Source organism: Paralichthys olivaceus, chromosome 2, assembly GCF_024713975.1.
Source record: "Paralichthys olivaceus isolate ysfri-2021 chromosome 2, ASM2471397v2, whole genome shotgun sequence".
In the NCBI taxonomy this organism is placed as follows: Eukaryota; Metazoa; Chordata; class Actinopteri; order Pleuronectiformes; family Paralichthyidae; genus Paralichthys; species Paralichthys olivaceus.
This window is the reverse complement of record NC_091094.1, coordinates 24,918,556-24,943,782: the sequence shown is the minus strand read 5'-3', so window position 1 is coordinate 24,943,782 and position 25,227 is coordinate 24,918,556. Positions and strand designations below refer to the sequence as shown.

Genomic DNA, 25,227 nt, shown 5'->3' with positions numbered 1-25,227 from the left:
TGAAACGTCTTGACTGACAGCTGAGACTGACTCACGATTGGTTGGGCGTGAGTTCCCGTGGGACCTTGATACTGTGGCTCCTAATGCTGCTGCCGTCGTCTTGTGGGAGGAAGTGTAGTCGTGTCATCCATTTGTATATATAGTCTATAAACTAAGCTACTAGATTCCTGCCAGTATTTCTGCTGTGCTGAACACAGCCAGGTCTGGACACACAGATTAAGTTGCATTGTGAGTAATGTAGGTGCTAGGTTATGACAAGGAAGACTGATCAGAATACTACATCTCTTCTGCATTTATTTCTATGCTTTTGAAACTGTCTTCTGTGAATCTTCAATACCAGGAGCGCAATGATAAATCATAGTTAAGTGCTTCTTTAATGTAGGCAACAGAAATCTAGTTTGTATACAGTGTGTCACTGCATATAACTTCATTCCAAAAGGATTTTCTACCTATTCCACATTGTCTCACCAGGTTTCCTTGTTCAGCCAGAGGATCACTGTACACCTCCCTCCTCCGGATGTGGTGCTCAGTGTTGGGTTTCAGTGACGTGGGACTCACTGCTGCTGGAGGCTGGAGCTGCACACATTCAGACATTGACTGATTCAACAACAGACACAATCAAATTTCAAGGGACAAGAATAGAATGAGGCCTCACCATGCCGACAATGCTGTGTGTCTGTTTCCTCACCATGAGTTTCAGTGCATTGATGGTTGTTTTGGAGGAGCAGCTGAGAGGCCCCTCGGTCACCACCTCCACAGGGTAGAGCAGCTCGTGGCCAGGAGTCCTCAGAGGACATCTCACCTCTAACGTTGACTGGCTCACCACACTGGGACCATTATTCACCAGCTGAAAGAGAGGCACAGTTTGATGCAAGATGCTGTTTCTGCTTTAACCTGATTAAGAGACACAAATGGCACCTCAACCCTCCTCTGATGGTTATGGTTATGTTAAGACAAATCTACTATTTTCTATCAACTACTTAGAGTATATACTTTTATTATGATGGTGGATTGTGACCATGGTGGCAGCTGATTGTGGATTATGATTACAACTATATTGCTTAGATATACAAGTATACTACTATTGTTGGCAATACCTCTATCATTACAATTATCTTCACCTCTGTCAGACATTTTCTTATGTATAAATACTGTAAACATTGAGACATGTCTCCATATATTAATATAATTCATGACAAAGTGTGTGTGTGTGTGTACGTATTTAAAGCCCCACACAGGAAGAAAATCAGGGTGAACAGGAGCGGATCAAATCTCTGGCAGAAATGGGTCTCTTGAAAAGATTCACAATCTTTTATGCATGAATATGCAAGTGGGAGAAAGAGAAACTATTAGATTTTCTTTTTATTAGGTGAATATCACATGAAAGGGCCAAAATAATATACATAAGAAATAAAAGAGAAATACAGATCCTCCCCCGCACTAACATATTACAAATACTCTCCTACGGTTTCTGACATCCATCCCAGTGTCTTAGAATAATCCAGTAAATTCTACACCTGCAGTTCATTTAAACTGTCATTGAAAACACATGAGAGACATGAGAGAGAAGTAAGAATTGTGCAAATCTCAGCATGTAAGGTTTGACAGAAATCACTGCTGACCTCATAGACCTGCTGAAGCTCAGGGCCGATGTCCTGCTCCTCCCTCAGAGTCTGATGAATGGTCCAGTTGGGAGGCGGAAAGATGACTTTGTCTGGCCGAGAAACACTGTGACACGCACAAACATGGAGTTTAGGAGTCGTCCAGGCAGCAATCACAGTGATTATAATGATTATATAACAGTAATGTCATGATGTAGAGTCAGCGATGAAGCCTCACCCCTGCAGAATGACATCAGCCACCGCAGCCACCTCCAGCTCGTACAGTACCACGTCACTCTCAGAGTTATTTACGTTTTTACTACAGAAAACCACAAAGAGACAAAAAGCTCAATGTTTCACTGATATTTTCATCATCTGACAAAACAGGATAGCAAACGTTAATTTAACACACGTTATTTACTAAATGCAGTCTGAAACGGGATGCAATAGCATGGAACAATTTACATAAAATAGATTGTAGCTGTGACCTACCTACGTATTTGGAGCTCAAACTGAACTGTACTGTGAGTATCCTTCAGTCTAGGCACAGTAAACCGAAGGCCGGCCCAGATCTAGGAAAAAAGGGTTTTTATTATTTAAGGCATCATGAATTTTTTTCTCACGATGAACAGATAAGTAAATAGATATTCTGGCCTCTATTACTTCCCTGCTTATAGAAACAGGCAACAGTCGTTGTGCATTCAAGTCTGATTAATGTTTTGTGTATTGTATCAGGTCAAAGTGAAAACAGTTTGAGTTTGCTTGTTTATCAATTAGGCTATATGGGAGAGCACTTGGTTCTTACACTGCCACCAGGCTTCATGGGGTTTCCCAGATCACAGACGAGATATCGGGTCTGATTTTCTGCCTCATAGCTGCACGTCAACTGACTCAAGCTCTGGAAATGACACAGAAACATCAAATATTATCATCTCTTAATTTCTGATGTTAACTTTGAGCATGCTGCGCTAAGTCAGAGACTTGTTACATGGGCTCTAATTAGAGAATAATAATAATAATCATTATATTAATATATCAATAATAATATCATTGTAAGAAATACTATATTAATATTTAACTGTATTCATTCTGTACGTAGATGCACTGTTTGAATGTGTGTATGTCTGAACAGCAAAACTGTTCAAGACTAGAAAAGTGCTTTATGAAATACAGACTACCGAAATACAGACTATTCATATACACATAGCCTTGGCGAGTACAGTGACGGCCGTCCAATTCACCATATTGTTGCGAGCTATCCCGCTGTAGTCGGCCTCTTGAGGGAGTACCACATACAGCTCAGCCTCGTATGCCCCTCCCTCTCCCTCGTTCCTGGCATTGAAGATGAGACTCAAGGAGTTTTCATCGCCCAGGTAAACCTCTGTTCTGTCACTGGAAGAAGAGAAACACAACATCATCACTGTATTTCATATAAATGTTTTCACTTTTCTTCAATACAGTATCAAATAAATGTCTTAAGTTTAATATTTTCAAATTAAATATAAAATATAGCAGTAATTTTAATATGAATTACTTTGGTCAATTGAATATAGATTATTATTATGATTTTATAAATTAATACAATCTTAAAAAAGACCACAAACAGAAATATCCTATCATGTATCAACATATAACCATCCTCACTATTGTATGACATTAGTTTTTGTTTATGTTGGGTTTGTTTTGGGCCACATGGGGGCAGTATATTTACCTGCAAACACAGTCTCCTTCAACTCCAGATGTTAATATTAAATCTGGAGCTAATGCTCTGCTATGTTCACCAGCTTGTCACTAACGTACCCTGTCTGGTGTCTGGTGCTGAGCAGAAACTACACTGAGTCTTTTCAAAACTTCTGTTGCTGAAAACCAGTGACTACTGCAACAGGAAGCAAACATTAATGAGAGCGATAAGAGTAAAAACAGCAAAGCCACAGACCACAAAAACAAAAACAATGAGCTGAAAGCCACACATATGTTCTGAGAAAAACAGTGTTCAGAAATAATTCTCTTGTGGGTTCATCTCCAAAAGCAACATTCTTCCCATTAAATACAATCTTCCATTTCATGATCCGTCTCTAATATTAAAATAATGGTCCCTACAGCGTTAAAGCTACTGAAAAGATGTTCAGCTGGGTCTCATGGAAAGTTTGTTTCAAACACAGCAAGTGTTGAGTTGACTTTTTGTGCTACACTCAGTGTCGTTTTAATCGTTTTAAAATCATGTTATCCAGGAGTATTTTTATTTGTGCAAAAATAAATTATCAAAAAGAGTAACATTAGTAACATTAAAGAGGATGAATCAAACTGACTTGAGTAATCCCCTGGCTTCATCTCTTGTAAGGATCTTTCAAACTTCCATATAGTACTATAATTAAATCAAATCTTTAATACGTCCTAACCTTTATGACCAAACACCCCCATGAAACTGATGTTGTGCTTTGAGTAAAGTGCTGATTAGCAAATGTTAACATGCTAACAAATGATTAATGCTTTTATTAAATCCTGACTGGAACATTCTGATGCTCTGATTATGTGGCTTAACCAAAACATGATTGCACAACTTCAGGATGTTCATAATGCAACTAACCCCCCCTCAATATTTGTTTCCATTCATGGGATGTGTTTCAGAATCAATTTTAAAGTACTGCAAGTCAACCTTCAAGGCACTGCATGGTAAACTGGATATAGTGATCACGGATATCATGATCGAATGGTTTATATGATCAAAAAGCTTGGGACAGAATTGTTCCTATACAAATGCTGTTTAATAATTTGGTTAAAGTGATCAATTTGGGTCTTTTCATACATGCAATGCATGGAATGTAAAAAAGAAAGTTTTTCACAGTATTTACCAGCCCTGTCAGTAATGTACTGCTCCTCTCTGTGTCTCTATCGTTTGTGCTGCCAACCAAATAAAGCGCTCCCTGCCATCTCCACCAGCTCTCCATATATTGTCTAAGTTTACAAACTCTATTGTTTTTTACCCATGTCCAACAACACTATTATTATTAATGTTTCTTTTGCCATTACTTTTAAATTATGTTGTTTTATTCATCTTCTGTGAAGATTTTATATTTTCATATTATATTGTTTAGATGTATCATTTTCTGTATTGGATTTTAAATGACATTGTACTAACTAGCTTTTTTTGGTGGTTGAAAGTTGCTATATGAATAAAATCAATATTATTGACACTCAACTAGACTAAACTAGACTAACCTGTTACACATACATGCTAAAAATAGCATGTTAGCATCGTCAGTGCGATACAGTATTTGGCTCAAAACAAAGAAAAAAAACTAAGAAACTAGCATGGCTGTAGTGTTTCTTAACAGATCTATGAAGAGGTGATATGTCAACATGACTTTTTTACTATCAGTGTCGAATGGCGCAATTATCTACGGAAACAAAATTACCAAAAACACCAGTTTTGTTTTTGTGCCATCTCTGCTCCTGAGTCCATTTTAAGTGAGTCTGTGCAGCGTTTCATCAAAATGCCCAAGAAGCAGTGATTGTGAAATGTAATGAAAAGCAGAGACGTGAAGTCTTTTCCAGACAATGCATCTCTTGTTGTCGACAGCTGTCCCCACAGGCCGTTTTCCCCTGCATATCTGTCCATGACTGACCTGGGAAATGACCCAAATCTGATCACTGTGATTTGTCTCAGGAAACCGACCCCCACCTTATTCCGCATGTTCACAGTGACGCCCCTGTATGCAAACACACGTTCAGCGTAGTGATAAATCCTCTCGACACTCTCCAGTTGCAGCCCTCCCCCAGCAGCTACACTCTGCGGTAGTAAATTCATGTTTCTATTGAGCGTCGTGAGGAGAAAGGAGTCTGGTGGAGGGTCGGAATCAGGGTTCTTCTTTCATTCCCCATTTCCTCCTCCCCTCCCCCTTTCTTCAGAGTCTGGACACAGTGACCCCTCGCTAGGTGAGACAACCACCAGATGATTTTCATTAGGCTCAGGAAAGTTTAGCGAATGCAGAGGAAGCCACGCTGATACGCCAACACTGAGCAGATGATGAGAATGGACACATGTCTGAAGCTGAAACTACAGTTTCATTTGTTGACAATATGTAGCAGTGAATCATAAAGATCGTAAAAGTGTAATGGAAGCCAGAGGATACAGCCGGAGCACCAGCGACAGACCTCAGGGCTGTGAATGTTAAACATCCCACTGTTTGCAAATTCTTGGCGAGCTAGAGAAAAACTCTGCGTCTTATATTGTGTCAGCGAGGTTAAATTCTGTTTAGTGAAAGTGCTGAATCATTTGGTCCCGAGGCAACTACAAATGCACCTCTTTGACTTTTCATGGGAAACTTTTTTCGCCCTGAGTGTATTTCTGCAGCTAAGAGAAATCACATGCATGTAATAAAAAACAGAGCGAGCTGGCTCGGAGGACAGAGCCTGAGCGAGTGTTCGCTTTGTGAATGGACCAATACGGTGCCAAATATTTGGCCCACGTCCATTCACAAGCTGGGATACATGATTAATCAACGATAAGTGAGTGTGCCAAGAGTCAGGAATCTTTCCTCTGTATGTATACTCAATCTTAGTCTTTGAGTCTTTCTCTGACGAACTGCGTTTACTCATTTGTATACTTCTCCTTTTTACATACGGTTTCTGTTTTGTATATCATTCCTAAGATGCTTTTCTTCTTTTTTCTGAAAAACACAGCTTCTCTGTCCAGTATCGCTCGTTAACTCACAAGGGAAATTAACCATAAGTTAAAGGGAAACTCAGTTAAGGTTTTTTGTAAGAAAAAACTTGTTTACATTCAGTGCTTACAAAACTACTGTGTTTGTGTGTGTGTGTGTGTGTGTGTGTGTGTGTACTTTCTATTCTTGTGAAGACATTTTGGAGGACAAAGGGCTGTTTGAGGGTTAAGACTTGGTTGCAGGGTTGGCATAAGGTTTAGGTTAGATTAGGGTGACTGAGCTTATCTTCCCTTGTTAGGCCCAGGCATGCTGACAGAGATGACAGTGTCTCCTCCCATCACGCACCGCAGCCTACCTATCATCCTCATCCTCTATGTCTACTTTCACTTTCAAACTAAAATCCAACCTTTATTTTATCATTATCTATACCGCTTATTCTTTAAAGGTTGCAGGGTACACCCTAGACAGGTTGCCAGTGTATACGTTAGCTTAATAAAAATGAAATAAAATGAAATCTGTTGTAAATTAAATTAAATAAAACAAAAATTTGATTAAAATAAATTCTGCAAACCCCTGTGGGTTTTCTTCAGGACAAGGTACAAAAAAAAACAAATATGTTGTTGCATAGACTAAGCAGGTTGTGATGTCAGAGCAGGAAAAACACTGGGTTTCATTTAGTTGTGATGTGTAAAATGTTAGGCTATGGGGCTATAGGGAATGGATTGAGTAGCTTATGTGTGTGTGTGTGTGTGTGTGTGTGTGTGTGTGTGTGTGTGTGTGTGTGTGTGTGGAGAACTCTTTAGTTCCCTATAACCCTATGGATCATTCCAGCTCATGGTTTTTGCTTTACTACAACTTCACTGTTGTGGTTCCTTCACTGCTCTCAGGCAGCTGTTTCCAACTCAGCTGCTGCTTCCTGCCCAGCACCACACAGCAGACAGACAAAGCTGGCAGAAAGCTAAGGAACATAGTGGAGCATTTTGTAACTGAAGAGCGTGTAAATATTCAAATCTTAACACATAACCTATACCATGTTTAGTTGGTATTATATTCAAATTCAGTTAATACAGCCTTTAACTGAGTAGCTTGTGATTTGGGAACATTTTTGTGTGGGGTTCCTATAAGTGTTGTTTACGTGCTTCGTTCTTGTTTTCCCTCCACAGTAATCAAAACCATGCAAAGCATCAGACGTCCAATAAGACATTTTGTTTTTTGCAGATCAGAATTGAGCATAGCTGCAGGTTTTAAAGTTGGGTTTGCTTTGCATCATTTTACCTTTGAGACAATTTCAAATGCTACAAAGCTGAATGTGCCCTTAACTTTTATATATAGTATTTTTTAAAGAGTTCTGGATCAGGTAGACAATAAGAAGAATATTTCTGTCTTTCTCTTTCTTTCTTTCTTTCTATATTCTTTTTTTTACATGTTTCTTTCTTTGTTTTCATTCATTTGTGTTCTGTGCATAAAATCACTCGTCGTGCTCATCATTGCATTGCTGTAATAGACAATGCTTTCTTGTGGAATGAACTTTGTTATAGAATGTTATAGAACCATGTTTCAAATTGTAAAGAAAATATGCAAGTCTAATGTTGTGTTTTTGGAAACAGGTATGCAAAGGTGATTTCCTCTCACCCAATTACAGCCAGCTTGAGGTCGGGCACACAGATGTTGTCCTCTCCGCAGTCCAGTTGAATCTGGGCCTAAGAGAGAGAGAGAAGAAAAGACATAAATGGGGGGGAAGAGGGAAAAGCAAGGAATGGATATTAGGGCTAAAAGAGAGAGAGAGAGAGAAGTGCCTAGGGAACAGAGTCCGAAGGTACGTAGAGAATAAAGCCTTGGAGGAAGAGGATGTTTACAGAAGCCAGTAGACTAGATTTGTGTTTTAATTAAAGGCTAAAGTGGGATATAGATTATACATATCCTCCATATATGCACAAAAACTGTAACAATATTTGTAACAACCAGACGCCAAGACGCTGTGTGAAAGCAGGATCCTTTATACTGGCAGGAGAGAAGTGATGCATGTTTTACATGTGGGAGAGAAGAAAGAAAAGAACAGAGAAACATGGCGAAGGCTAAGAAGGATGAAAGGATGATGAATTCAGTCTGAGCCTGTGTTTTGTTTTGTGGAGAAGCCTCGATTAAAAGAGTGAAAACCGTAGTTCTTATGGATGTCTTGGTGAAAGATAAATGTCATTTAAATGATACTGTCTTTTCGAGTGGATCCATTAAATCTTCTGTTTTACTCTCTCTTTTCTGTCTCCACCATTTCTCCTTTGTGTTCTCTCCTGTCATTGTTGCCGCACGGCCCCGTCTCTCCAACATATGGGAAACATTAGATCCTAAAAGAATGCTACAGAGAGTGAAGAATCAGCCTGGCAATGGTTAACAGTGTCTCCGTGGAGATTCCTCCTTCCTGGTTTTACATTCACTTTGGACTCCATCGCTCATTTCACACTGAGCAGACATGAGCTCGCATGCTCTGTGACTGGCTCACTAAGATGAAGTGATGGCTCCCAACTTATCTTTCACTTTTGTTTCCAACCACTTTTGATCACTTCTTCACTTTCATCTCTATATCTTCCCTCACATTTGATCCACGTAAGCCGTGTTTCCATCCATTAGACCGAGCTGTTGCCCTTTTGGCATGCGAGGAAAATACAAACATCATAATTATACCTGGTAGAGAAATGACTACTCCACTGCATGTTCAGACTACTCACTGCCTGTGGGACAACACCAGAGTAAGGATCAAATGTTAAGTGTGAGTAAACGTCTGGGAATGTTTTTTATCGACTTCAGCGAAATATCACAATTCAGCTAAATAACAAAACACGTCTCTGTATATTACAATACATTCTCTTAAAAAGATTGGAACGTTCAATCACTTCAGATAGAATGGAGGTGGAGCACATTCCTTCACCAAGGGGTTCCATTTTTCCAAAAAAAAATCCCCCATTTGTCGCTTTGTCCAGATCTGTGCCAAAATTATCTGGGCTCTTTCTTGGCCAATGTCCTTTTCATCCACCAAGTTGCATGGAAATCTGCTCCTTAACTTCCAAACAAACAGGGCAGAGGTAACAAACAAAATATTACAACATCTTTCTATTCACGGTTTGGACCTTAAGATATAAAACCCAGACGAGATGCAAGTGCCAAATTTGACAAATGAACAGAACAATATCAATAAAAATAACTATCATGAGAACTCAAATCGAATTGGTTTTATTGGCAGAAATGTCACAACGATTTGTTGCATGCATTCAATTGACTATGGTGTCACTTTCCATAATGGACATGCTCAACTGTGAGCATAATGGAGCAAAGCATGAGACTACATATAAACTAAATGTTATCATGATTAGGACATTTTCACACATATGACTTATTTGTCATATTTTAATGGTTAATTTGCCAAAATGTAAACAAGCAGGGTAAAATCACAGCTCAAGCTGTAGCCCTCTTGCTATGTTAAAAAACACTATACAGTGATTAGAGAATAAAAGTGTTTGCTATATAGTGCACAACATTATGAATGTAAAAAGCAGTGTGTCTGGCAACTTTATCGATGTTATTAATGATGATAAATAACGGTGATACTACTGAACCAATTGTCAGTAATAGGAAATAATGAATAATGAAACACAGCAGCTGATTAAATGACAATATTACGGGGAACATGGGAACTGAAGTTCCAAAACTTGCATAGGAATGTGCGTGTTTACTCTTAAAATACAGGTAATACAAAAAACTATAATAATAAGTATTCCTTGAATACTGCTACTACTACCACCACTAATACTCAAACATGGTATGTTACATTCCTCTTAAGGAATATAACTGTTTTTTGGATGCTGTTGTGTGTGTGTGCCGCTTTTAGTCAGCTGCTGATCCTCAGCTCCGCCTCCACAGTGGGTGGTGCCTGTGTACACCTGGAGTCCTAATCAAGCTGGAGAGTATAAAGCTGAGGAGCTTCTCGTCACTCGCTTCCTGCTCTGCTCGCTGCTGTGTGTCTGCTGTTGTCTGCTGTGTGTATACTGTTGTCTGCTGTGTGTATGCTGTGTGTATGTACCTGTTTGAGCTGTTTACCCGCTTGTACTAGTGACTTTTTCCTTAACTGCTACTGTTAGTTTGGGGATTCTTTGTAAGACTTTAGGCCAGGAAGCTGTAGGGGAGAGTAACCATTTTGTTTCAACCCAGTTTTCTCCTGTTTAAGTGCTGCCCGCGAGGTTCCGTTCACACATCACTCACAGAGTGCAGACACAGCCGTCAAAGGCAGTTTAGGGTTCAGTATCTTGCCCAAGGATACTTCGGCATGTGGAGTGGGGTGATGCAGCTTAAACCACTGGCCTTAGTGAACTACCTGCTCTGCTTTCTGAGCTGCAGCTGCTAGCACTATAGCTATACTGAACCACAATAACACACAAGATAGTGCAAAGCTTTGCTCAGCCAAGGCCTAACAGTTCCTGGATCCACGAATTATTCTCTGGCAAATTTTTGAAAACACCATGTTAAAGAAAATGAGTTTAGAAATTCTCAGCCAGCCCCCTGATCAAAACTGAATTAGTTATTTCTTGACCCATCCTGCATCACCCCAAGTTTTGTGGCAAAACCTTTCTCCTACAAATACGCAGAATGTCCCATCCATGAATATAAGAACATGCGTCTGTTGATTCCTTTCACATAGTGAGTCTTATAAAAACAAGGATTCCATAAAAACAGCCAGTTACAAGCACATGACATACACACTCACATACTCACTTAACCTTATATCACTCGCATAAACATGTGCACGTTTTTTCAAGGCTCTGGCTCTTGCTTTGGTGAGGAGACCACTGACAACATACATAAACAAACCACAACCAGATGTCTGAGAGCTGAGCCCCGCCCCAAACGGAGCTGTCAGTCCGCCCTCTGTGTTTTTGCAGAGCCATGACTCGCCAGTGCTCCATAAACCTTCCAGCTCTTAATAAAGGAAACGAAAAAAACAGAAAACCCACCAACAGTGCTGTAATCAGCTCCTGCTCTATCAGGCCTGACCCACCACCTCTAACCATGTGGGCTTCAGCATCACAGAAGGCTCTCACGTTTGATGCCAGGTTCAAAATGGCTGCCTGTAACCTCTGTCTTTGCCTTTCAAATACATTTCCTGCATGCAGAATGTAAACAGTGCAGGGGTGGGCAGAATGAAGTTAAACAAATAGAGTTCAGAAATCCAGCGTGTGTATAAGAACAACTTGTACATGATTTTACATTGTTTGGTGAAGTTAAGCGAAAATATTCCCGGTGGCTTCTCTTACGCTCCCTCTCCTCTGGTAATCATTGTGGTGACCATCTGTTTAGTTCACAAAATACGAGGCGTGTGGCCATCTAAGTGGTGCGGTCTGGCTGTTTGGTGTGGTAATGTGATATGTAGATACACGTCATAACTCTACTCAGACACACTATATCCCCGGAGAGCTCATCTTCCAAGGAGAATTGAAACAGAGCAGAGCTTCAGTGAAGTCAAGTTTGGAGACTCCATTTGGAAAATTCTCGACCTTGATATTAATGTTCAAGCAGCGTACACTGTGAATGCAAACCAATATTACTTTCAAATGTTTAAATTTGAGAATATCCTTTGTGTATAAAGTGCTCTTAACCCAGTCAACTTAAAATGTATAAGGCCTTATTTACATTATCACTTAAACTGTGAACAATTGTCTTATTTATCTGGTGTAGATATCAGAATAAAGTGAAAATGAGTTTCCCTGAGTAAATTAATTGTTCTATTTGACCTGTACTGAACTGTTTATGAAGGAAAGTGGGAGAACTGCTGCAATCAGGAATTTCTATTGAAAATTACTAAAACCATTAATCCAATTGACTAGCAACTGCTACATAGATGGAAATATGTCATAGCAAATTTTGTTTTTGATCCAACATAAGGCTTTCCAAATCCATGTTCTCCAACTAACATTTCGTATTTTAGTTTAATTTGATCACTGATATTTCTTTGAACAGAATCTTTGTACTGTCTTGGGCCTGCTTATGTTCAATACTGTGACTTGGCCTCTCAGGCTGCATAGAGGTCTCTGTTCTATGATCATATTAGAGAAGGTCATAATCTGTGTCTCAATTCATCACAGCGCTCGAGAGTACACTGTCCCATTTTGAAGGCTCCTTCAAATGCTGCTCAGAAATGTGGAGCAGTTGGATGTAACTGTGTGAAATGTGTGGTCTTTATCCGGTTTCATGAGTTCATGTGTGTCATCAGATAATTCTTACCTTCTGCTCTATGAGCTGTTCCGTCTCATAATCCAGGATCGGTCTGAGGCCGTGCTCGGCCACTGTAGATTGAGGATCCAGACTAAAGTTGAGACTGATATAAATGGGAGAGAGTTTATCCCGAAACTCCTCTTCACCCTGCAACAGAGAGGCCAACGTTTGAGTAATGTTGATGACACAAATCACACATATTGTCTCTATAGACTGATGAACCCCTGGTTTGTACTACGAAGAGTTTTTGGTTATCTAACTTCAGGATTTTCAGGATTATAGTGATGGTTCATTTTTATAGAGGTGTATCTAATCTGAATTGGACAACAGGTGAGGTGCAATTGTATAAGATGGCTAAAACACTATAATTGTAATGATTATAATTCTGTAGATGTTTTCAGTCTTTCAGTGGAGACGGTTGAGAAACCCTGTTACAAATGCTCTAGAAGAACAGTCACAGAATGAAATCAAAAGCAGATGTTATTGAAACTACTTGCTTAAATGGGGAATTCAAACTGCTTTAGCTTTCTGTGATGATGTGACATGAATTCTATTTGACCACCCACAATGACTAAAGAAACGTGAAGACAGATAAGTGTGGACTGACAGGTGAGTGCATGTTTGGCAGGTTCTACTCAGACCATCTCTCGTCCTGTCAGAGAACAGACTCCTCTGATCATTATGCTCTAACAGTGAACACCTACACGTATGACTTTACCGTGTTAGTCAGACATTCACTTTGATCAGGTCACCACTGAGTGACGAGAAGATTGGTGTTGTAGCAGTTTCACCAAATGGAACTTCAAACAGAAACTTCAAGCTCGGCCAATTAGGAAATGACTTTGCTTTAACCTCACTCTGTAGCGGATAGTTAACTGCATTCACCTGGTGCTGCAGGTGCAAAACAGCCAAGGATTAGATGACATCAATAAAAAGCAGCAGGACTCTTTCACAGCCTCGAGAAGCAGAACATTTGTTAGGCTATAAAGAGCCTGAGATGACTGGACTGTGAAACTGTGCACAATACTTGAATGTTTGTAAATGATGTGTCTTTGTTTCTTCCTCGGATGGAGGCATTAAACATCACTTTAAAGGGAACTAAAACTATTTAACCACATTTAAATTCACGAGATCGGGATATTTATTTGGATCTGCACCAAATTACACACACTCATAAAAACCAGTCCCCTAACCATTTTCATCAATATCCATAAATGATTCTGAGAGAAGTCAACAGAAATGTTGAAAAACGCCCTAACAATGTGAAAGAATGTGAAAAATGAAATCATGGATCTGCACCATCCGCCCATCTTCCTTGGGTCCTGCCCCACCCTTCTTCTTCTTTTTTTGTCAATGTGAAATGTTATATTTTGCTCAATTGAAGCTCCATTTAAATTTTGGTGGAAATCTACCTTTTCCCACAGCTGAGGGTTATGAATAGGAAGTTCAGTGGCACCACTAAAGGCCAAGTAATACACCCACACACGCCTACTAATAGTGCTGGGAAATTTCCCCTCCTCTGAGCCAGCTAGCTTCTGTTCCCTTACCACATGCTTGCATGCACTGTAAATCAATCCTGATGCCTGAGTTGCTAAAAAGTGGATAATCTCATGATTCAGGCACCATTTAAATATTCTCTCCATCATATATTGATCAAAAGTTGTTTTATGTTTTGTTGCTACTCGCCTTTTGAGGAATAAAAAGTGGGACTTTGTGTTATTGTTTATAAGATGACAGGCTTTCACCTGGAAACAACTGTACAACAACAATTAAGCCTTACAAACAGTCCAACCATAACATTAGGTTTGTCACCTTATGTGTGTCCATGACTCCCTAAGCTTCTTTATAAAATATTTACAAAGCTGATTTTGAGTCCATTTGTTGTTTGCATGCTAGCTAACCCTAACCTTCCATGCACATTTGTGCGTTTGTACCTGCACAAAAGATAAAAACAGAGCTCATACAAGTACAACGTACAATTCCCAATACAAATAAGTTAACTTCATTGTTTTTAGTCACGTTGACAGCAACAGGTTTGGTCCAAACTATAATGTTTAAAGAGCTATCAGACGAACGGCCAGACTCACATGAGGTTACTGTGACCTGGTCCCTGAAGTCTAATCAATTTTGAACCCAAGTGACAACTGATCAAAATATGAAGAAATTCCCAAAGCAGACATAGGATACCATGTTCCATAGGTTAAAAATATAATTTGTGAGGCCACCTTGACCTTTCTCCACCAAAATGTAATCAGGTCAACCATCAGTCCAACTGAACGTATCGCCTACAGCACAAGGGCATAAAGACTGTGATATGAAATACTTAGATCATTTCCAATCTGTTTGACAGTGATGTTTAAACACAGCTATTGTGACTGACCCGAAGATAGATCATGGTGTCATGGCACGAGGGTTCTCCATTAGTGAGGCTGTAAGTCTTCACCAGACTGGGCAGCTGACTGTCCAGGAACAGAGTCCTCCTTGTGGATTCCTTCTGGTTTTGTTTCATACTGTCCAACTGAACCTCCACCACAAAGCCTTGATAAAACACACAAACAGTGGGAACTACTGTTATGTAAAGTACTATTGCATGCTGTTCGTTCTCCATACAGTATAGAGAAAGACAGTGAGGGTACTGCTGCAGCCCACATGACAACAACTATGCAGACAACATAGACAATACACACTGCATGCGTTTAAAATAATCACACACACACACACTTTTCTTAACTGCCGGAGTTACCCTGTATTTACATGATTGTTCTTTTATCTTGATCTTAACTGCCAAATTGACCACAGTGAGGTCCAGCATACTTGTGGCTACACAAAGAAAGCAAGGTAATAGGAACCATCTGTGTGTGTGCGTGCGTGTGTGTGTGTGTGTGTGTGTGTTTGTGCCTCACCTAGATGAGAGGGGAGGTGCTTTCCTTTAGCCAGCAGGCAGAACGTGATGCTGACACTGGAGGTTGAACACAGACAAAAACACACAAAAAGTCTTCACATACGTCCACACAAAGCTTCAATCATAACGCACAAAGATTTTTCATGAGGTCCGATTTTGGTTACTGCTTATGGCTGAAATGATCATTTAAAGGATTTATAATCATGATCCTTTAATATTGTAGTTGAGTCTGGGATTCCAGCTCCTGATTCAGATTTCCTATTCGGTTTCCACACACATCTTCGTCACTCCATTTACACTGTCTGAACAGTCTACAATAGAATGTCCTGGGGCAACTGCGACAGTCCACAAATGTCCAAGATTTCAAGTTTTGTCTCACCAATATAAGGCTGAAACTGTTATTCTGGATTTTTGCTAAGAGTGTGGCAACATTAAACATGTCTCCCTCAATGAGAAGTCTCCCTCTCTCCTCGTTTGCGCTTCAATTTGAGCTCTCCGTCCATATACTCCTGCTCAAACAAGAAGGGAAGACCATCAATGTCAAATGCTTTCATTGTCCACATCAGAAAAAGTCATAACAGTTTGTCTCTATAAAATCCAAATTCTTCTTTCCAACTCTTACTTATGTTTCTACCTCCGACTTCGTGCAACAACTTAGAGAGGGAGGCTCACTTTCAACTCTCATGAGACTCGGTTGTTGCAGAGTGAACGAGGAGAGAGAGGCAACAAGCAGAGGAGGGACAACAAGCTGCTGCACGGTTGAGAGAGAGATTTATCGTTGAGATATGTAATGTTGCCAAGACCCAGAAGAACAATTTGAGACTTTTGTAGGTGGACTGCGACCAGTAACAATAAGATCACTTTATCTCTTTTAACTTTTAACACTGATTGGTTGTATAAAGCTGTGGCTCTTTGTGAGAAAATAGCTCTTTAGACCACACTTGCTTTAACCACAGTAACCATGGGTGTCGCCAAACCAAATAAGGAGTGCAAATCTCAAGGATTACAACTTAAAAGCACCAAATGCAACAGAAAATCAATACAGACACACATAAATATGAATGTGGTTCTGTTAATGCTCACATGAATTGAGGGTACGCCTCATGCTGTTTATGGAGACGTGCTGATGCCAAATAATATCTGAGTCATTTCAAGTTACAACCCTTTTCCAACCTTTTCAGAGCTCACTACTCCACTTTTATTTTGTCCACTTTTTCATATTTCCATACAGTGACTCCACCTTTCTCCCACTTCCTCCTTTCTGCTCCCTCCATCTCCTTTTCTGTTTCCAAGGCAGCAGAAACATCAATAAACACAAAAACAAGACGTCCTTGTATCACCCTACTGGGCAGATACTACAAATACAGGCAGTTTGACAAAGTGGTCTTAAAGGGTTCCACGTTTAAAACAAAGGTCAACTGAGCTCGTGGAAACAGCTTCATCCAGACTTAGAGCGTGGGGCGTTTTCCCTTTTATTCACTGCTTCTGAGAATACTGAGAGTGAAGTGCGAAGCAGCCTGAACAGGAAACTGGTGAGCATGAAGTCATTTGACATTCTCGTGAGGGATAGTTTAGAAAGCTGGAATTGAACTAAGATGTGTGTTACATAACATTTCCAAGACTTTTTCCATGTTCTGTTATTCTGTCAGAGCGCTCACTCTAACCTCTCTTAAACTCTTAGGGTTTCTGTTCAAGCATTAAAGACCTATCCAGTGCAGTCACAAATACTGTTGGATCAAACACTGTATAATCATCTAATTAGTATACAAGTGAACTTTACCAAGACACATCAGTGGTTTCATTGATCAGCCTACAAGTCTTCTCCTCCTGGTTGAACATGGTCGGCTGCACTGTGAGGGATGCGCTGGCGCTCACTATTGGTCGAGCCCTGATTAAAGACACAGAGCACGGAAGAATAAGAATACACATAGAGGGTCTATTTATATCTCCTAACACCGCTGAGTGGTAACGTACCTGTAAAGCACTGCTTTATCTGCCCCAAAAGCACCAACGATCAGATCTGCAACAGGGGAAAGACAGTTAGATGAAGTTCAACAAGAAGTTGGAGTGCTGATAGAGGTCTGCTGGTGGATGGCTTCCTGCAGTACCTGGGTAGCCATTTTGATCCAGGTCTCTGTTGCCACGCAAAGCAAACCCAAAACTGGCTGGGAAAGAGCTGGAAGCCCATTGGCCAGAGAGAGTCTGAGTGGGCGTGTCCATCAGTCCTCCAGCATGACCGTTATAAATGAGGACCAATCCCTGCTGGTCGTCTCCTCCATAGGGACAGCCAATGGCCATGTCTGATGGTAAGCAACAGCAACATGAAAAATGAGCGTATCGTAATTGATGTATTTTACATACACAGCAGCTTACAGTACTTGTAGCACAACATGCATATATTTCTAAATCTTGGCTGAATCATGACTCAAAAAAATGCTGACTTTTTATAATAACTTAGTTAATTGACCACTTTGATTAGAAAAAATTGCAATGCATCGCAGAGAGCTTCATATCAAGTTTTAGTATGAAAAAAAAATCGAATGGTTAAATAAATAAAATAAAATATGCAAACAAAATAATAATCATCTGCTGTCCAACATGTAATTCATGCTGCATGTTACACCAGTACCATTGAATCCATCTTGGTTGAGATCACCCAGTGGAGCCAGTGAGCTGCCAAACCGGCTGAAGGGCTGCGGGCCGAGGAGGTTGGACTGGCTTGGCTCCAGCAGCAAAGGGCCCCTCTGCAGGTACACGTACACCTTGCCCAGCTCCTCCAGACGCCCATTGGTCCCTCGGCGCATGAACATAGGAGCTCCCACCACCAGGTCATCCAGACTGGGTGAGGCAAGCAAAGTGTAGGTGGTAAACCCATCAGAACGCCATCTCCCACTCCCTTTACTGGGCAGGTGCTGCTGCACCTTTGCAGACTTTTGTTATAACAAAGAGAAAACACTTCCCTGCATAAGACAGGTATCTGTTTGTGTGTACTCCTTTAATTTCCCAATTTCCATGCATCATTCCTGCTGCGTGTCCCAGTGTGTGTACAGACTTCTGGTGAAGTGCACACTGGATGGGAAAATGACAAGTGTGTCACTTTGAAGCTAGCAAAGCGTCAGATAGAGCCCCAAGTGTCTAAATTAGTTTTCCCCTTTCGTAATCTCCCTTGAAGACACTAACTTGAGGACAGTATGATATCAAACTCCTACTGCTTACCTCATGTCCATCACAATAGAACAATGAAAGGGGAAATGTCTGTCCCTCTGACTCACTGATACTACATTAATAACAGTATTAAAAGACAGCATATAAAATTGTGGGAACTGTTGATTTTCTCTATAATTTTCTTAGGTCTCGACCTTACTGTGTAAAGAGCCTTGAGATAATGTATGTCATGATTTGGCGCTATACAAATAACAGTGAATTGAATTTAATATTCAGCACAATTACTTGAAAGCATTTTCAAATCAACCACAGCATCATTTACATGCAAAGCATATACTTTGAATCCGTTTAAAAAGGACAATCATTCTAAGGTCATTTTAAGGTGTACAGTGAAACTTTAAAAGCAAAGTTCTCAGGCTGTGATTCTTTCGGAGTTGGAGAAGTGAAACTGACGGAAGAGCTTCACACAGAGACTATTCACAGAATGATAGTGCAAAATATTTTCACAAGAGGGGACATTTTGTTGACACATTACAGAGTGAAAGGGTGAGAGAACAAGTGTTGGAAACTTCTAAAAAGTCCCAGTGTTGGCCAATGTTTCTGTGACCCATAACTTCTCTCCTCCAGTTTCTCTCTCTCACCCATTTCAGCTTCTTTTTTTGCAACCATCTGTCTCTCCATTCACTCACCCGTCGTTGTTGATGTCGGTGGCTGCCACTGCGTAGCCAAAGTAGGACCCCATCTGGAAAGTATTACAAACAAGAGCCAGTTAGCCTGTAATCACACCATGGTGGATAGATCCCTTTTTTTTTAGATCCTCTTTTTTGCCAATTTCATTTTCTTTCTGCGTGTACTTTTGACTTTTGTACCTTACACCACTACCCCCAGAAGCTTCCCTCTCCAATCTCTCAATCCCACAATCCCCTGGGGTGTCCTCTTCTCTCTTTTCATGCAGCTCAGAGTTAGAGCTTCTGTAAGTTCGAGGAGAGGTAGGGGGTCTGGGTATTGTGGACTCAAACTCCTTTAAATCTCACTCAGAGAGAATACTCATGGGGGCTTGGTGTTTTCCGGTTTAGTTTTCATACCATATTTGAAAAATTAGTCAAGTTTAGTCACTCTCAAGTCAAAGTGATGTTGTAGTTGAGCCACATAATGTGAATTTTGGAGAACCTTTTAACCTTCTAACCTTTTTAAGAATGATTGGCATTGTTTGTCTGTATCACACAAACAGCTCATTGAAGCACATAAATCAAACTGAAGCTCAGGACAAACTCCACTATGATGCCCTGTAGGATCAGAACTGTCTTCATTCACACCCAGATATGATCAGCATTTTATATAGAGATGAACCGGCCGATTGTTCATCTGTGGTGATGTGAGATCACCAGTTAAAAATTGCATTTTCTGGTCATCAACATTCTAAAATGTGATTCCAAGGTTGGTGAAAGTAGTGTATCAGCAGTTTTCTCTCAATGACTCCAGAAATTATCTATACCACTATTTGGACTGTCTCCAGTTAACAGCATGTGTTTGGACTGTGGGAGAAAGCTAGTAAAACCGACACAGACATGTGGAGAAGATGAATACTGGGCCAAGCCGGTACTCGAACGGACTGCTGCAGTACTGTGCAACCCCTGTTACAACTATGTCTCAAGAATATCAGCAAGTTTTTTTTTCAACAGTTGCCCTAACACAGTGAGCAAAATGTTGCAGGAATCATCTTTGTATTTTGAATAATGGCAATAAAAAAGACACATTTTAAAGTCTTATTCACCAAAGCAGCATGGTCTCTGCACAAAGACCCTCTGGTGTGTTTTCTCAGCTGACTTCTACAGCAGAGTCCCAGGACCCACAGAGGAAGCAGCGTTCATCCACAGAGAGCAGAGAGTTAGGGAGGCTGGAGTTTACTTCCGATCACTCTCACTATGACTTCACAGTTTACTCAGATCCCTCCACCCTGACACTGACACAGTGAACACTCAGTGATGAACTCTCACACTGAACACAAACACTCAGACACATGTTCTCCCATGTGTCTCAGTCACATGCTCTGAAGCCTTGTGAAACTAACAACAAGTTGTTCCATGTGATGTCACAAAGATATTTGGTTTCCAGAGTAACCTTCTGTCTTCAAATAGAGATTTCAATACAAGTGATGTGTACTTCTTTTGTGTCATAATTGATTTCAATGGTCAAAGTTCAGTGTTAATAAATGAGGTTTCAGAAACTTGAGTTGTCCAAGATTCACATTAATACCAAAAAACCTAATAATGATAAATTAATACAAAGGAGAAAATATCTGTATTGTGATTCTGTCGTGTCTAAGGAAGCGCAAAGAGGGCATTTCAAAAAACTGATGACGCCTCATAATTCTGTCAGGTGAACTAGCATAAAGAGCAGTGGATGTGGATTTTAATTTATGATGAAAAAGGTTTTGAGAGGCAGGTTTAGTCAGGCAGCACAAACATAATGACCAGTGACCTGTTCAATGTGTCAGTTTTGAATCATTATAGACTTGAGCATATCCTTTACTGGCACCTTTGGCACACTGTGGCTCTCATCTGTTATATTTTTAACAGTGTGACTAAAAGCCCAGAGTGTCTAATGGAACAATTCCACCTCTGCTCAGTACTCACATACTGAACAAGTGCAGTGACAACGTGAACACTGTTGTGGCGTCTGCTGCTTCTGGGTTTGATTTACAGATTTTAGAAGCCATGAGCTGTGCTTACTGTAAGCCAAACCTCTGACCCTGATATAGGCGTCCTCTCCACAGGGCAAATTCCTTCATCTTCTACACATGCCACCTTAAATGTGTGTACCCACATATGAAAACAAGGGGCCAGGCCAAAGTACAGAAAATCTCCAGCCAGATGTGCACATACCTGCTCCCCTGTCAAGTTGAGCATAGACTTCAGATTGCTTCCATTTAATATGGACACCTATTAGAGACACACAAAAGTCATTACTGATTACACATTGTAGCTCATACTGTCAAAAATGCATGATAAAATTCAGCTGTATTCCTTTTTACTGCACCTAGTTTTAGGTGGATGAGATTTTACTTTGTGTGTTTTGGTTTGACCATTTGCTGTAAAATGTAAATGCGAAATGAATGAAAATATGTTGGCTCCTTACTAAACCATACAGCATGAGTCCTTTTGGAACCCCCGTAATGAAATCTGCAACAAAGGCGTGAAGAACAGGGGTCATTCCAAAACATGAGTAATAAATAAGAACTCCGGTGTTGGGTATAGCTTGTTACCAGACGATAAAAACACCCACAGTTATTCGATTTCTTCATAATTCTTTGGGTTTCTAAATGTTCATGATTCCTGAACAATTTAATAATTCCTTTATGTTACAAACCAATTTCGTTTGCCCAGACTGAGCAGTTACATATTAGACATGATGGAGGGCCTGCAAACTCACCTTCCTCATCATCCCCGCTGAACTCGCCACCAGCCACAGAGTAACCTAGAGGGGGGATGTAGAGTAGAGACAGAATTTACTGTCCAGACTTTCTGAGGACTTTCTCCGTCACACATACACCAACAATGATATCGAGAAAGCATTTGGTGTCAATGTGCTTTATACAAAAACATGTGATATCCACAGCAGAATCTATACGTTACATCTTGCCTCCTGCCTGTTGTGCCACCCAGAGATTTCTGTTGTGCACGCAACTGAGCGGAGACTCTCCTGCAACTGTGAAAGCCAAATTTCTGATAAAGTCGGAATCTAATTCTGCGGACATTCTCAGGAGCTCATGTCTTAAAACTGCTATAGTAAGGCCAAGACCTTAGACAATTATAAAGAAACTGTTCCCACAACAATTAAGCATTGGCAACTGTGGAGAAAAAAAAGTCCTCTTTAACAGGATGAACTCCAGTGTTGGTGGTGTCATGTAGCATTTCAGGCTCATAAGACACTTAAGACTCACAGTCAGGATGTAAAATGAAAACATAAAAATAATTCTAAAACAACCATTGTGTGTCAAGTCTGTCAACACTGGAAATTGGACAGATACATCTGCTGGCACAAGTCAGAGATTACTTGAAAACAATGCCAGTTTGATGTCTATCATCTGCACCACCACAGTTGTGTTTAGTAGGGGGGTTCTGCATATAATAATATATATATTTTTATATATATTAGGGTGAGAAGTAATAGTAGTAAATGTACATGTGTACATCCTTACCCAGATAACTGTCATCATAGCTTCCCTGCACCTGTTGGGTCTGAACCTGCCCGGCAACTGACAGCAGAAAATAAGAGGGATAGTAGGCCTTAACAATCTCGTCTGTGGTGGCTGAGATCAGCTGACCTACAGGAAGGAAGGCAAACAAAGTGTTAATGGTTCGAAGGTTAAAATAAGACAAGTGACTTTTGGCTCCTGAGTTGTTCCACTGTAGCTCATTGACAGACAAAGGTGATGGATTGATTCTCTAGATTCCTCCAAGGAAAAAAATCCATTGGAAGATTTAAAAAAACACACTGCTTCACATTCCTTTGAGCTCACCTTGCCAGTAAAAGCTGCCTGGTCCTCCAAGCACAACCCTCCCATTCTGTAACACACAGCAGTAGACAGAGCTGAGGAATCTGCGTGTCACCAGTTGCATCATGAGTTTCAAACAAAGTCTGCAAGTCTGATGTTTAATCTCCAGCTGCTTACATCAGCCGAAACAGAGAAACTGTGACTTTAGCCAAACTCCAACAAATATTCTCTTACCTTAGTGAAGTCAGCACTGAATCCACCCTGACAATACCCCTGTCCAGCAGGTCCATGCCTTTCTGCAGGGAACAGCAGCAAAACATGGGGAATGCAAATAAATTGTCTTTCTCACACAAGCAACCACAAGGAAATTATTGTAATGGATGTGATACAACTGTGTGAATTTTTATTTTGTTGTTAATTAAAAAATATTGGACTGCAACATTTTTTGGCATTTTGACAGCAGTTAACGTCCCTCATGTTGCATGGATGCAGGCATGAAATTTGCCAAAAACATGCAACATGACACAAAACAGGCTAATTCCAAACAGAAGAAGGGCCCTGACCAGCCAAGACCAAACAAGGAGCTTGTACCTGAAAAGTACCTGAAAGGCTATGACATGTTTTAAGAATGAAAGGTCTGACATGAACCAGAAAAAAGTTTTCTTTGCAAATTATGCTGCAGACCTGTCCCCACCACCTCCAATAATTAAATCAAACAGTATGGAGAGTGATGACAGAAGATACTATAACAGCTACTACAACTGATATCTGCACAGAAAGGGCCCCAATTCACATGATCGAGAAAAGCCAAAAAGAGTAATGAGTAATGATATGATACAACAGAAGAAACACAAAAAACAAAACGCTGGAGTGAGAAAATATAAAAAATTGCCACAACCATGTCTGTGGTTTCCACCAGTATTATACTGTATGATCTATGATCTATGCTCTATAGTGGTATCTGGAATATTAAATGCCAGTACTCACGTAAAAACAAGAAAGACTGTGCAACAACAATCCTGAGTTAGAACCTTTTATTCTCCAATGGTTGTTTTAAGGATATGATTGCTTCAAGGCTGTCAAAATGGCCCCATTAAAACTAGGCTGGATTATCCATAGCAGTCCTTGTTAGCAATGTACCCATTGGCTTTTTCGTCATGCTGATGGGTTCTGAGATGGTATGGAGGTTAGAGCTAACTGCATTAACTATACCTGTTCTGCAGGGGGCATACTCCACAAATGTTTTAAGGCTGTCTACAGAGAGGTAGCAGGTTCCTGTAACATCCGCAAAGGGTGTGTCATGTTCAGTCCTCCAGTAATATCTGGGCGCACAAGCCTGGAAAGAAAAGAGAGGCAGCAACCGATCATGTTCTTAACGTTTTAACTTCCTACACAAATGTTTACTATACATTAGAAAGCTCTCCATTAGCATTGTAAAAGTGACATCGCTCATAATAAATGATAACCTTTAAATTCTATATCCAAGGTAAGCTTACAGTAGAAGCACCAGCTAGCAACACAAGAAAAGTCCTGTTCCTCCTATTTCCAGATCTTCTACATGAATCATCTCATACAGACTATTTGAGGCAAATTTCTAAAAAAGAAAGTAAGCTAATGAAATGCTTAACACAGACAATTCAACATTTTCTAGATGGTGACAATATTCTTAGTACCAAAACCTATCATTTCTGTGTGACTTTATTTTTGTATCGTATTTTCAAAGCACAGAGGGAGTCATTGTCTTTCTTCAACCTGGACACTATAGTGCATCAAACTACCCCAAATGCTAGGGTTTGGTTGGAACCATGTTACAGGGCAAGAACATTCAGTCAACCTAATTAGTATGCAATATGATTTGTCGTACGGCTGGTAGATTGTTAATTCTGTTTCCTGTGGAAATGCAGAACTGATCCCATGGGCTTTTAGCAACCTAACCCAGTAAGTTTGGTGCCTTTATCTAACCAAAGAACAGGTGAAAATAATAATACTATTTAACAAGGTAAAAATAGCACATCACATGAGTCAGGAGTTGTGTGTCTCCTGGGTGAATGTCTTGTGTTTGACCCATTTTACACGAAAGATAGTCAGATTTTTATGCCAACACTGAAGCAAGAAGCTGAAAAAACGAATCAAAACAGC

The 25,227-nt window shown here is 40.2% G+C and overlaps 1 protein-coding gene across 2 annotated transcripts in view; it reads right to left on the bottom strand.

Annotated features, from left to right (window-relative positions):
• Nucleotides 1-25,227, bottom strand: part of LOC109628853 (integrin alpha-5-like) — a 44,429-nt gene that overhangs the window by 4,539 nt on the left and 14,663 nt on the right. Inside the window, exons 4-26 of one of the 2 annotated variants that reach the window (XM_069513112.1) lie at nucleotides 24,301-24,424; nucleotides 23,323-23,384; nucleotides 23,113-23,158; nucleotides 22,792-22,917; nucleotides 22,023-22,067; nucleotides 21,729-21,772; nucleotides 21,476-21,532; nucleotides 19,280-19,332; nucleotides 18,055-18,263; nucleotides 17,534-17,725; nucleotides 17,400-17,445; nucleotides 17,206-17,313; nucleotides 15,427-15,482; nucleotides 14,904-15,061; nucleotides 12,533-12,670; nucleotides 7,898-7,965; nucleotides 2,843-2,993; nucleotides 2,407-2,499; nucleotides 2,094-2,173; nucleotides 1,840-1,920; nucleotides 1,623-1,728; nucleotides 656-847; nucleotides 469-576 (exon numbers count right to left, since the gene is read on the bottom strand). In XM_069513112.1, the coding sequence (XP_069369213.1) occupies nucleotides 469-576; nucleotides 656-847; nucleotides 1,623-1,728; nucleotides 1,840-1,920; nucleotides 2,094-2,173; nucleotides 2,407-2,499; nucleotides 2,843-2,993; nucleotides 7,898-7,965; nucleotides 12,533-12,670; nucleotides 14,904-15,061; nucleotides 15,427-15,482; nucleotides 17,206-17,313; nucleotides 17,400-17,445; nucleotides 17,534-17,725; nucleotides 18,055-18,263; nucleotides 19,280-19,332; nucleotides 21,476-21,532; nucleotides 21,729-21,772; nucleotides 22,023-22,067; nucleotides 22,792-22,917; nucleotides 23,113-23,158; nucleotides 23,323-23,384; nucleotides 24,301-24,424 (2,343 nt within the window). The remainder of the gene's footprint in view (nucleotides 1-468; nucleotides 577-655; nucleotides 848-1,622; nucleotides 1,729-1,839; nucleotides 1,921-2,093; nucleotides 2,174-2,406; nucleotides 2,500-2,842; nucleotides 2,994-7,897; nucleotides 7,966-12,532; nucleotides 12,671-14,903; nucleotides 15,062-15,426; nucleotides 15,483-17,205; nucleotides 17,314-17,399; nucleotides 17,446-17,533; nucleotides 17,726-18,054; nucleotides 18,264-19,279; nucleotides 19,333-21,475; nucleotides 21,533-21,728; nucleotides 21,773-22,022; nucleotides 22,068-22,791; nucleotides 22,918-23,112; nucleotides 23,159-23,322; nucleotides 23,385-24,300; nucleotides 24,425-25,227) is intronic. The other variant, XM_020086274.2, reaches the window with a different exon arrangement.